This window comes from Antedon mediterranea, chromosome 2, assembly GCF_964355755.1.
Source record: "Antedon mediterranea chromosome 2, ecAntMedi1.1, whole genome shotgun sequence".
Taxonomy (NCBI): Eukaryota; Metazoa; Echinodermata; class Crinoidea; order Comatulida; family Antedonidae; genus Antedon; species Antedon mediterranea.
Window position 1 is genome coordinate 6,480,360 of NC_092671.1, and position 14,727 is coordinate 6,495,086.

The 14,727-nt window shown below is 30.8% G+C and overlaps 1 protein-coding gene across 1 annotated transcript in view; it reads left to right on the forward strand.

Annotated features, from left to right (window-relative positions):
* Positions 1-3,129: 3,129 nt before the first annotated feature.
* The window catches only part of LOC140040193 (acid-sensing ion channel 1A-like), a 35,562-nt gene continuing 23,964 nt past the window's right edge, over positions 3,130-14,727 (forward strand). Inside the window, exons 1-2 of the mRNA XM_072085942.1 lie at positions 3,130-3,244; positions 4,268-5,152. Coding sequence (XP_071942043.1) covers positions 4,624-5,152 — 529 coding nt within the window. The 5' untranslated portion in view covers positions 3,130-3,244; positions 4,268-4,623. The remainder of the gene's footprint in view (positions 3,245-4,267; positions 5,153-14,727) is intronic.

Genomic DNA, 14,727 nt, shown 5'->3' on the forward strand with positions numbered 1-14,727 from the left:
TGTATAAATAAATGTTAACTCTAAATCCTTTAAACTATGTCATATATACCGATGTTTTTGAAATAAAAACAGCAGTTTAAAAATTGAAAATATTTAGGAAGGAGATTATATTTAAAACAAATAGAAAAAGCCTGCATTTTATTGTAACAGTAACAATATTACAGTTTATTCCATTCAACAACAAAAAAAAACACATGTGAATTGTTTTAATATTATTGCTTTTAAAATAAGAAATTTGGCCTAATTTAAGATTAAAAATAAACAAATCAAATAAATTAAAATAACTACATCTTTAAACAACATAAACATTGACCTGTGAACAAAGAAACATGGAAAAACACGTAAGTAAATCATGAACCGTGCTGAAAGAATATAGACGACCTTATAATCACTGCATATGATGAATATTGAACTTTAATAATTTATAGATCTCTTGAATGTGAATCTTTCAAATTAAGCTAAATCATAGCGCTAAAATATTGTATTCGGAAAAGGGTAATTTCTTCACGAGGAGTTAGTGCGAGCACCCATGCGCAGCCACTGTTAATAATGAAACATAGAACACGAGTACCAAGGGATATAAGCAGTTATTTTCTGTCGGTAAAAATACAATTTATTAATCTGCAATTTAAGCATTGCCTTCACACTGCTTTATATACAAAGCATAGCATAGTTTTTATTTGTCTGTTTTGGGTTGACTAACTATAACATATTTACCAACAGTTTGGCATCACCTTACATTTTATATCTTTGTTTCTTCCGTACTTAGCAGACATTTGAATAAACAAAAACAAAAAAATAAATAAAAGGTTTATTATTACTCGGTTCAAACATAAAATGATATACATTATGTTATAGAAACGTATTGTACGAACGGGACAACATAACTACATTACGTTAATGTCTATCATAATTGGGCGGGATTAGTTCGACATTTCCATTGACAATAATAATGAATAAAAACAAGGAAAGTTCTATTAAAATGGATTAACATTAATGTGTTATGTTCAATAGTAAGACTAATTATAAATAGAATAGAGAACTCATGAAGAATAATCTGGCATGAGTAGAGTTAGGTTCAGCATTGTATTGCTTGTGAGTCCGGGAAATCTCATTTGTTCGCGACTATAATGATAAGTGTGGGAGTGTGAAACGTGATTGGTGATAAAAAATGATGGTGATTTGGTGATAAAATCAGAAAGATATAATTATATTTCTACATGTACATGATATTATGGATATTTTTTGATGAAATAATGATGATTTGGTCATAAAAGTGTGATGATTTGGTGATGCAATGATGGGATTAGGTAATAACAGGATGACGATACCATTGTGGAGAGTTGGCGATACCATAGTGGCAAGTTGGTGATAACATGATGGAGAGTTGGTTATATCCATGAAAATGAAGATCTGCAGGTTCGTTATCATCGTTACAGAGATTAGTTGGCCTCAGCATAATTACAACAATGTGAAAAGGCCTTATGGTTATGATGAAGATGATACTTTAATAATGAAACGACAATTATTTAAAGTAAAGGCTTAATGTATTATTTTATCTTCGTTGTTATACAAGTTAAAGAATACAACAGCAGTTGGAATACGGTAATGGTATGATAATATAAGCTATATAAATAAAATACATAATTGGATTTTAATATTTATGAAACAATAAAAATAGAGGTTATGCATTAGCTGCACTATATTGTGTTCATCCACAATATGATGCAGCAGTCAGTTTAATGTCATTACCGTCTATGTCTTTAATTTTATAATATTGCAATAAAATACCGATATCATTCGTTTCTATCGTGATGAAACGACTTTTGCTCTCTACGCGACACCATTGACTACAAATGCGCATGCGTATAAAGTCATTGTTTTTAGTAGAAGGAAATTCTGGAGGATTTTTTTTTATTGAGCAGGAGATACTCTAGTAGATTATACCCATCTACAGCCTTCACTATTTACAGAGAAAGAAATACTCTTTTAAATACAAAGTTTAAATTTAAAGAGGATCATTTTACAAGAATAATTTTATTAGAAATTGGATGAGTGAAATGTATAAACAAAGACAAAGTATGAACAAATAACAAAATATACTTAACAAATTATTAGTTGTAGTCATGCTTTTTTCATGACTAACATTGAATATGCAAATACAATTCTAGTACACATTGGAAATGTATGGCGTTTATACTGATTAAAAACATGTATTACCGTGATTGAAATTGTATATTAGTGGTAGGCTAATTATGATAGATGTTCGTTCCTCATGCAAACCAACAGATAGATTGATGAAATAATGTTTTTATAATACAAAAAAAAGATGTATGAATGTTTTACATGCAACATACGAAAATAAAAAAGCAAAATCTTATATGACATGTTTTAAATTTGAAATAGGCCCGGTTAATTCAAACTTTACCTATGTTATATTATATTGGAATGATGTTATGTGGAATGGATTTAAACAAATTAATAACGTGATATTATGATAGCACTATGTAAATCATGTTAAAATAAATTTATATATTCTACTTCACAGACAATTTTTCAGCGACACGTACAATGGATAGTTATTAAGCCTGTAGTAGCTCATACAAGTTAGGGTTGCAAATTTCTGCAATTTTTCATTAAAAATGAAAATTAGAGGAGATTGTTCAGGGAGGTGGATACTTTCATCTAGGCTTATAGATTCATAGAATCTTTAAAACCATTGGTCAGATTTGATCAGATAAACTTTTTTTTCACTAATGCACCTCTTCTATTTTTTTTCACTCACTAATGCACCTCGAGTCTGTCTTGAAATAAGATGAAATATTGATATGTGCCAGCCCAGGTTTGTGTGTTTTAATATTGTTCTTAATCTAGGCACAATTCCATCTGTCGTAATAAAATACGGCAGATGCACTCTGAATCAGTGACTATTAACTTGTAATCAATATATAAAGTTATCGAACCGAAACCACTGCCAATAACCATGTTGATAATTACGGGATCCAATGCTCGAAAAGCATTGAATTCTCATTACCATTGTAAGTAAAGAAGTTAATGAGGTTTTACATAATTAGGCCTTTCTTCATATAACGGTATAGAATGTGTATTATTCTTCAACTTCAAGCAACAGCAAGGAACACAAGATGAAATTGACTTAGTTATGATGTTATTAATGTTTTACTTTACTCAGAAGAAGAAAGTTAACGGTTTTATAACAGAAAAGATATGTTTTGTATAAGTTATGGTAAGTTTAATAAGAGCTTGTATGGTATTTAATCACCCGATCTATGTTTCAATTGCAGCTTATCTTTAGTAGCATAGAGGTTGTTTTATACTTGATAATATTTCCAGGAAGATCTTCATCGATTGTGGCGCCATGTAAATACTGTATACCAATTGAATACTATACAGAGATCCAGATGAACCATTTTACTAATATATAGATTTATCTTTAACATTTTAATGATTTTATCAATTTCACGTTGTAAACAATACAAGTTGAATTGTTGTTGTACAAGTTGTATTTCTTTGGCTTACAGTCGGTGAAATACCTTTAACAGATCTACACTGTATGGTGTAAATCTAACGATAGTTATCTGACATGGAGAGGTCCCATACTTGAGTCATATTTTATAGAGCGTCTAATTGAAAATAATTTTTTTTGCTTATTTGATTTGAATATTTTGTATATTGCATAATGTACACAGAGTATAGGTCTTATCAACAAATTACTGATAACAAATCGAAGCAATTTGATATTAAACATAAATATTTGATTACTTCATGTATAATGTAGACTATAGAGCATGACCCACACTGGTCCTTTTCTACATATAAAAGTGTACCAAATGTTAACTCTTCAATCATTTATATTCAGTCATGAGTAAAAAGTCGAAGCAAGGAAGAGTAAAATTACTAACTCTTCCCTTGTCGAAGTAAGCGTAACATTGCCAGTATGTATGACGTCAGCACTCACGTGTAACACCGTCCATTACCATCGAAAAGTCGTTTGATATTGTAATTATGAAAGTAATTGTATTGAGCTTGCTTGTGATTGTGATGTTTTTAGAAATCTCAACATAAAATCAACATTATAGTAAATCTTTTTTATATACAAATATTGGCTTTATTTGTGTGTTGTGTTTGTAGAGGTGTTGTAATCACACGAGTGCCGTTGGTAATTGTAATCAGTGGTCTGTCAAGCATTCAAAAATTGAACTGTTTATCGTTATGACTACATTATTATGCTATTTTTGTATCTTCACAGACACATCTTTGTAGTGATGTATGGAGATTCTAGAAACAGTAGAAAATGGGAATGTTATTGAGCAGATCGGTCATCGAGTATTGAATGCTAACTGTCGGTCAATAGTAACACTATTTTTGCTCATCCTGTGTAACGATTTCTTGCAATCTGACAATCGATACGTTTTAGTTGATCTTTGCAAACGTTACATGCTAATTTATTAAGGCATTTCAATTCAGTTGAAGAAAAATTTGCAAATTTATTTTGGCGCCTGTTTGCTGGTTAGTAGTCTTACACGCGGTCGTCTCCGCCAATCAGTTAATGGACGTTATTGAATCATTTGAACGACGAGAAGTGAATTTAAAGACTTGATTCAGATGAGTTCCAGCAGAGGCTATCGTGCACCACGCTTTATTGAAATGGACCAGGCAGAGACCTATGCCGGTCTTGGCTATAGTCCACCAAGGTTTATGCATTCAGGACAGGGAGTAAACAGTTTCCCAAACAGCAAAAAAACCAATTCAAACAATTCGATATATAGTTTGAAACTGAGGAATAGTAATGAATATATAAAAGACACCGAGATTGATGAGAAGGATACAGTGTCGTTTACTAGATGGGCCCAGGATGTTAGTGATTGTCATGGCTTGAAACATGTTTTTAAGCAAGAATCATCCATCATTCGCCGCGGAATCTGGTTTCTTTTCTTGATTGCTATGCTGTGTCTTCTATTCTATCAATGTTATCTATCAATGGATGCTTACATAGAACACGAACATATCACCAAGTTCGATGTTGAATATGAGGAGAGGCTTCTCTTCCCCGCCGTAACCATTTGCAACCTGAATATGTACAATCTTAGTGCAATAACATTGAGGGACATTGCTTTCGTTGGACAGCCACTAGGTAAGTTACTGTATCTATTTGTTAACAAAGATGTAGGCCTAATGTAACATTTTGTAATGCTTAAATGCCTATTGGATACAATTCAGAAATAATGTGTATTGTCGCCAGACACGATGCAAGGAAAAACAGGCACTGTCATTAGAAAGCAACGTATAACTATACTAGTATACGAATTGGAGACATCATCTCATTAAAATATAATCGGTGTCGATATTTCCAGTTATTATATGAGTATAATTTCTATATAATAGTTATATCGCATATATGGTATATAGTTTAATAACGTATCAATTAAATGCAACATTATATTTTGTTAAATATTGACTACTTATGTATTAGATTTCCATAGTGGCAAAGTGGGTTAATAACGCATGGTATCGTTTTTAAATGTTATACTTGCACTAATAGTTATAAAACCATGTTCGTCTTCATAGAAAAGAGAGATTTTTGTAACGATATTTTACTGACCTGAATTTTGTAAACGAGAACAAGGTGAAACGAATTACTTATGTCATCTTATACTTGCTTTCTAAAATAACTTTTAAGCCTGTAATTAAGGTTATAAACTGTTTTAGAATCGTCTTCCTACGCTTAAAAGACATCGTGCTTTTATCTTTAAATTTATCTATAATACAACCTTTTGGATGCGACGGATAATGCCCGATATATTACTCAAGAGCAGTACATACGTTCTCAAATTTCATATAAATACTAAAATATTCCATCTCGTGTATTACCGTACTGTGCTACTCTATCGCTGAATGGAATGATATTTCATAATTTTAACTAAACGATCTCACCGTGACGTCACAATGTTGTACCTTCAAACCGAATTATTACAACTGATCCTAAGCAATGTTCCGGTAATAATTGAAATTGGTTTTATGTAAAAACATAACTCTACACTTACATAAATATTTTTGACAAATATTTTTAAATTAACGATGCATTTGAGCGAATAAATCTGATTCTCATATATAAATCATGATTTTTTATAAAAGCTTGAAATATATCTACAACCAGTAGCAGGCATAATTAATATAAAGAACACTTAAATGTCTGAAGACACGGGGAAAAGTAAGATTTATGTTGTCATTATTATGAGTGCAGTAAGTATATAAGCTTAGGTATATATTCTCTGGATTTGTAGTAACCCATGTGTATTAGTAAAATATATACTGTATTTAGAGATGAACCGTTTGAATCATATTGCATAAGAAGCATCTCTAATAAATAATAGCTAATATAGAACACAGATTTATATGTGGGGAGTAGTCTAGTATCATCCATGATGAAACGATAGACATTTGTGTGCGTTCAAATGACGTAGTGATTAGGAGAGTTTATATAATAACTGTAATGTAAAACAAGAGACAGAATGTTACCAAGAGAAATATAATGCATTGATACCGTTCAATATAGGTTTATCGGTGATTCTAAAATAACTTATTAATAGCCTTCCTTGAAGATGTAGAAAACGAGGCTTTACTGGGAGTAATTAACCTCATTTGGCTCATTTTACTGATTCTTCATTACTTGTGAAACAAACTAAATAGAAGTCTGTATTTTATCATAGTGAGAAGGATAGTTTAACCGTATCCTTAAGCTCTGTCTACCCTATCAAACTGTATGTGACAAAAAATGTGATGTGCCCATATTTGGGATATCACTACAGTATTTGGGCTCATCACACATTTTTATCAAACTAAGTTTGATAGTGTAGACAGAGCTTTAGAAAAGCGCATGTTTTCAATCCTATCTTCCATTTTTCAACGTCATGCTTTTCACGCTGTTGCTCTAGCCCGCTACGTCACACGAGATGACTCATTCATTAGATGAAATCAAGCAGCAGTATATAGTACTACATTGACATTTTTGTTAAAATGGAAACTCGACTATAATTTATAGGTACCACCTGTTGAATCCAAAAAACGGCTGGGAAAAGAGTCTAATGACAAATCCCAAAGCATTTCTGGTATTTATGAGTCCCATGATATTACTATAATTCACGGTCAGATAATCATTGAATTATTATCAAAACAGTCCATTGAAGTTTTTGTTTGTAATAGGATACTTGAAGTATCTAGGCTTGATGAAGTGACCCCCCAGACTTGACCTTAGCAATAACAATAAGCAAGCAGCGTTTTTTGTAAGAAATACTCTTGTTATCTTTAGTATTTAGTATTTCATTATAAGACTATAATAAAAAAATAGATAAACCAGAATGTTGTAATTTGCTTGAATATAGACACATAACTGATGAAATAAAAGTGTGATGAACCTACAAAAGACTTGCTATCAATTCCTAAAAAGATATTCTATCAATTCCTCTCTTTTTTCCAACTGCCTTTTTTACAATTTGAAACGGTGCCAACTTTCACTAGAAACTCCGCAACTTTAACAAAACACTCATTTATTATATTTTTTTGATTTTTATTTAAAAAAAAATTGTCTAGATAATTTTAAACGTACAGAACAAAAGGTATTTTACAACTACACATGCGATGATCACGACCACTTTCCCATCACGTCATCAAGATTATAATTCTACCATACAAAGCCACATTTTAAGAAACCTCACACAAAGTATCAAATTAAGTAAGTAAGTAAAAATCCCGATGCAAAATATGGGTTTACCTCTTTAACGTTATTTCAATGATTTATTACAATAATTTACCATGCCATGGTCCTTAATATTTCTCTTCAAACCATCATAAACATCACTTGTTAACTTCATCTTCATTGTTATTACAGTTGTCGTAATTCTTGAAACTGCATCACTTATAATAGGCCTAGTTAACTTTATTGTCTATTATCAACTTAACTGATACTATTTATATATGTAACGTATTTACAGGTTTGATATAATATTGTGAGCTTTATGCATCAAAATAAATGATATATTGCATAAAAAGTCTCGTAAATTTGTATAATATCGCAGTATGCATCGATACGAATAATTCCATACGTCAAATGTTGATTTATGGTATTATTCTTTCTTGTATACATATTTTGAATACTGTTTATAAATTCTTAAAGGTTTTGAATAAATGCATTGATTTTAACACGCATTGATGTATATTTGACATGTTTTATAGGGCCTGTTTCTGCTGAGCAGAAATAATCGATTATTAACCGTTTATTTTTTTAATCGATTATTTTTGGGCAGCAGAAACGGCGCAAAATAAAATAACCGATTAAAAACACTCAATCCATTGCGTGTTTTAATCGATTATTTCTTGTTTTAACCGATTATTGCGGAGCAGTTTTGAGCTGCAACACAAATAGCGATTATTGACCTCACTTTGACCTCTAGAGTATGACAAACTTATTCACGTCACAAAGCATGCTGTTTATTTGCGCGATATCGACGACGACGATCAGCAAAACCACGATCGCGATGTAGACCGAATAACAATCAAATGTTAAACATTTGATTTTTATTATTTTGTGGGGAAGAATTATACCGAGAGACTCCAGGATTCTGTGTTACAATACACCCGTTACATACCACCAGTCCAGGCTAAGGATGTTTTACATGTCATTTTTTAGGCCTGTTTGTTGACTTGTTTCGGTAGAACCAACCGAAGGTAGAACCAACGAACGGCGAAACGAACTTTTTTCGCCGACGTGTCCTTATTAATATAACATCATTATTCTGTTGTATGTGGTACGGTAGTAGGCCTAGATGTTTATTTTAAAAATAATATAGCTTTACGTAAGAGTAATTTTTAATCCTACATATGAGAGTTTTAGGCAGCGATAGGGTATAAACAAACCAACTCTCATCGGCCTTTCATAACTTGAACTGCGCTGTGGGAGAATGATGACGTAATTTTAAAAACCGATTACCTGAATAACCGATTACAGTCGTAGCAATTTTCAATTGCAACGCGATTATTTTTGTGGTTTGCGGTGACTGGAAAAAATCGATTATTTTCATTTTTTCAGCAGAAACAGACCCATAGAATTAAATGAAATGTTTATAAATATGAGAAAGGATTCAGCACATCAACTGACCAAAATAATATAGATTACAAACAAATTTCACTTTTACATGATGTATTTGTTTGTATGTAATCACATTCGTACCCAACAAAGTACTAACTACAATTAAAACATCTACAATAATGTGACCAACTACAAACACTTTCAACATAAGTTGAAGTAATTGAATAAATTGTTGAAAAATAAGTTTAATCTTAAAATATGTAGATAAATTTGACATCGTTCGGGGAGAGATTGTTTTTTACTTCAACCTAACTTAACCTAACTTCATTTCCATATTACGGATTCTTCCGAATGGTTTGTTGGTGCAGACTTATTTTTTTTTTAACAAAGCCGCTTGAATAAAAATCGCATAGGTAAATATAATAACAATATTTCCCTAGGGCAATACTGTATTACGTTTTTGAATCCTTGTTGAGTCACGTGATGTCATTTCGACTAATCGCATCCTCGTAATTTACATAGGTTGTGTAATAAAATAATTTTGTGTGGTTCAATCTCATAGCAGATTGAAGCAATCTGAACACATTTTATAGAATATACTTGACTCGTAAAAACTACGTGTGATACGTGGTACGAAATGTCCTCAACAAAAATTGAGTACGAAACTATGATGTTCTGATAATATTTACATATGGAAATGAAGCATTAATAAATAAAAGTGGACTGCCACGAATTTAATTAGAATATTTGTTATTATAATTAGGCTAGTCTATCTGGTACGTTTCCCCGAACAATTTGCGACAGGCTCGCAGTATCAGTGTCTCAACAACAGTTGATATTAGAGGCCTATTTTGTCACTAAATTATGTAAAACATCCTTTGATGTATCAGTGTAATATAAACATACATTAATAACTTCGACAACAATTACATACAATCATATTTTGTTCATTTATTTTACAGTAAATTAAAATACTCTAAAACATTACCGTACTGTACGTACATTTTGAACACTGAAAGTAAGGGTATTATGGAAATCTACAACCACTGAATGTCATATGTACCAGTTTTCGAAATACAGATGGCCATTGATGTAAAGTATATGTTTTCTTGCAGTTACTTTATATCATCTGCAAAATAGAGATATATTTGCATATAGACATGTCTATTATCTGTATAGACATCAAATAATTGTTTACTTTATTTTTAGAAACAATAAATTGTGTTATAGGCCCTTATTACACTCAACAATCTAATAAAATGTACGATGACTGTTTTGGTTTTGATTTTTTTTTCTCAAGGCTACACTATTCATAGAAAGCAAGGTGGTGTGTAAACAAGAAAAGTAGTTCCCCCAACGGTTTACTATATTCTATACCCAAGTCTGTTAAGGCCCATTCACACTAGGACGATAACGATCGTCGATAAATATATAAGCATGCATTTTTTTAACATAAAACAAAAAGAAATTAGAAAGGGTTCCGTTCTAGGACTATAGGATAATCATTTATGCTGTCTTTGATAAAAATAATATTTTTAAAATTCCAATCAAATGACGTCATGATACATAAAAACAATAAAATCGTTGTATTGTCACGATATTATTGCTCTTACTAATCATGACGTCATTTGATTGGACGTGTGAAAATATAATTTTCATCAAAGGAAGCATAGATGGTTATTCTATAGTTCTAGAATGAAAAGGTTTTATATTTCTTTTATTTTACGTATGAAAAATGCAAATTATTATCTATAATCGTCGATCGTTATCGTCCTAGTGTGAATGGGCCTTTATTTCTCGCTATTTTTCATAATAATAATTTTCTATTATGATATTTAATTAATCACCAGTATTTAAACATTTGAGAAAGAAACATATTGAATTGTTGATTTTATTGAGAGAGTCTTTGAAATTAGTTTGCCTAGCCTAATTAGTCACGTAAGAAGAAGACGAAGTCATTGGGCTTTATTTTATTTCCATGTAACTTTCAGTCAAAGCTTAATAAATATTCTAGTAGGTAATAAACAAACGTATAATTGTTTAAGAGTGTAGTTTGAAGTGGCGTAAATTTATTTTGGAGAAAGTTCAATTTATTTAGGCTTACACCACATCAAACCCACACTCGGTCCGGTGGCCGTACAAACGTCGTTTGTCACGTAAGGAACTCACGGATTTGATTTGAACGATTCTTTCACACCTTGATCCAGACAGATTGCTTTCAATACTTTACATCAATATCGTGTTTACTGTCGTAACATAATTCGAAGTAAGGATTTTTACTGAATTGTTGTCAACCATAGAATACTAGGCGCAGATAGGTTAGTGGATATATATAATTATTTCACTTGATTGATGGATGGAACTTTCAAAATAGGTAATTATTCCAGACAGTATTTATGTCAATAACCATCAATCAAAATAACGTTGTGTTTGTAAATTAAGGCTTCCTGTCTAGAATATCATAATCTCACAATTTTTTTTCTAATTTAGATAAAGTTTACTCTAAAGTTTGTTAAATAGACTTAGAGCTGATAAAATATATACTGGTCATTCCAGGAAGATGTAAAATGTCCCTGGTCATTCACACCATAGAGTAATTATCACTTCAGAGCAGACAAATAACAGAAATAAAATGAAAGATAAGTATCTCACCATGGTTGAATACATTCAATTTGCCTGTATTTATTTGGAAATCGTTCGCACTCATTTTTTTTCTTCTTTCATATTAAAACATAGTTCGTCTGATTTGTTTAAGGTTATTCATAATTGTTATTTTACATATGAATCGTATTAAAAATAAGGATTATTTATCTTAGTTATCTAATATCTAAAATCGAAAATTTCAAAGAACATACAACAGAAAGGATAGATAGATATCAAGTGGTTTTAAAGGTGAACATAAACAATATAAGACAACTTTCCAATTTAAATACAATATTATCATGCGTACCGTAAAATCATTTTTTTTTTTATCATATTTTGAAATATTTCACACCCAATGTTAATCTGATTATTCATAAATTGCATTTTGCCAATGACTCGTGTAGATACGGTTTACTATATTGTACTTACTTTATTATAATTTCAAAATTCTTTCATACCTTTTCCATTATTTCTCCTGGCATGGTTTCTTTAGCGCTATATATTTAAGATTTATATTAATTTTTACTATGTAAATTTGTTCTCGTTTAGAATTGTATGCCCCCGAGATATTGCAACATTATTTTAATTTCAGTTCATCGCATATTATAAATCTAGCACACTGGCCACAGTTAACCTACTCATCGATTAGTTGATAAATTCGGACTAATTAATGCCACATCTTTTTAACTAGCTATCCAGTGATAAATATCTGCAATCATTTAAACTTCTTCGAGATTTAATTTCTTATAGAAAATAGTTTTTGCGTTATTGTCTATGAAAATGAAAAGTGAGTGGTGACATCATCATTTCAATTCTCCCACTCACCAATTACGTCTCGCCTATTTTTATCTAGGATTTCCATGGCTTTAATCACAACATTGACTTAAATACTACCATGATTTAGTACGATTCATTCCATGTAGTAGACTTTGCTATGACTATTGTTGTGTTTCAAAAAAAATGTTAACGTACATTTAAAACTATACTCGCAATCTTGGCTTTTAATATTAATGCATTGTATTTGTGCAAAGTTCACCGTACACACATTTCTGAAGAAAACCCATTGTTCAGTTCATTAATCTGTGTAGGCCTATTTTAGAAAGTTTAGAGAACTTCAACCGCTTAGTGTTAGAAATGTGAACATTAAACATGTTATTGTTTCTGAAAAATGTTTGACAACGCCTTTAAGTAATACATATGCACTATGTACAATTTTACACTCTGCTTCAATCTAATTCAGGAGTACTGTTGCTATAGATTGATGTGATCAGCGATTTGTATTTATTAATTCTTCATAAGTAACAGTATGAATATTTCAAATCATTTTGTTTTATTAACTGGTGCATTAATAATACTCAACTGTATTATATTTATTTAATTAAATATTTCAGTGCAAAGCCAACGTAGCATCACCTCTATATACATCTTTTTTTATAAATGAAAATGTTAACAAATGCAACAAGACATTGCTGTGTCGCTTTTAAATCTATACCCAGCTTTGGTTGTTTGTAATCACAGAGAAAATATTAATAGTGCTTTTTGAAGTTAGTATACCCAATGTAAATGGATAGAAACAAAATACAACTTTCAAGTTATGGGCCTGATTATTTTGAAACTTACAAACGTAAATTAGAATCTCGAGTTATTCATATCTTTAATGTGGGCCGAAATATTAAATAACACGCCCTATATCGTACTCTGCATGAATTTTGCCAAGAATCTCGCTAGTTTCAACGTTTAATCAGCTCTATATTTTAAGTATCTTTTTCCCGAGTCATCTTACTATATCTACGGACTATGCATTGATTTTTGTGCACAACATTACGCAGTACATGATCAAACAGAATTTGCTTTTTTTTTATATATCGATTGACTTTCGTATTCAAAGTCGTGTTCTAACATCCTTTTTTTTCAGTTAAATATTTAATGTTTATCATAGATACAGGTTTATAACATCGATATCCAATTGACGTAATACATTTTTTTTAGAGAAGAGTTAAATTAAACCAATTTACTCTTTCCATTTTACCACTCCTCTTTAATTAAAGAAATACCTTCTTTGGGTCCTGACATATTTTTCAGAGAAGACTAAAATTACACCATTGCATTACTCTTTCCATTTTACCACTCCCCTTAATTAAAAAAAAAAAACCTGCTTAGGGTTCATAAGTCAGACTAAAAACGTTCTAAAGTATATATGTTTATATTAAAGTTTTTATTTTATTTATTTTAGTTTAGTCATTTTAATAATACATATTTATCATGTTTCCTTCACCATTCTTCCTAAAGTATCAATCTTAACGGACAGATGCAGTTCTAGTTATATTCCAATAATTATCTATCTATAGTTTCATGTATATTTCATCTTCCAGTATTTTTATGCTTTTTTTTATTAAGGAGTTAGCAGTACCAACTTGTGTATGTTGTAAATAGAGAGGCAATAAAAAAAAAAAAACAAAAAAAAAAAAAAAACATTGCGACAAAAATCATATGACCGTAGTATACGGTAATTTAAATCAAATTATTCGTTTTTGCTATTTTTAGTCAAGTTTTGTATAAGTAGTATATTAAAAAATACCCCATATACCCATAAATTGTGTTTTGTCACCGGAAATATGAATTTATTCAAAAAGTATCAAGTGGTATTTATGTTCATTTTCAATTTTTCTATATCAAATACATCTGAAATCCTTTATAGGTGACCTTTAATACCTCTTCTTACCTCTCCAGTAACATTCTCACTGCTGCTAAATGTATTATTTTAATATACGTTTTAGACAGGTAGTTTTAAATTTTAAGAACGTACCGTAACTAAACTCATCTTGGTTTAAAGACGTCAGATTCGATCTATATGCCCATTAATATCCACGTAGCGATCAAACATTGAGCGAGAAAACTGTGCGTGACGCGAATACTTAGACGTCTATTTTGGAAAAAAACTCGACAATCTTTTGACGGCGTAGAGGATAGTTTTCTTAAAA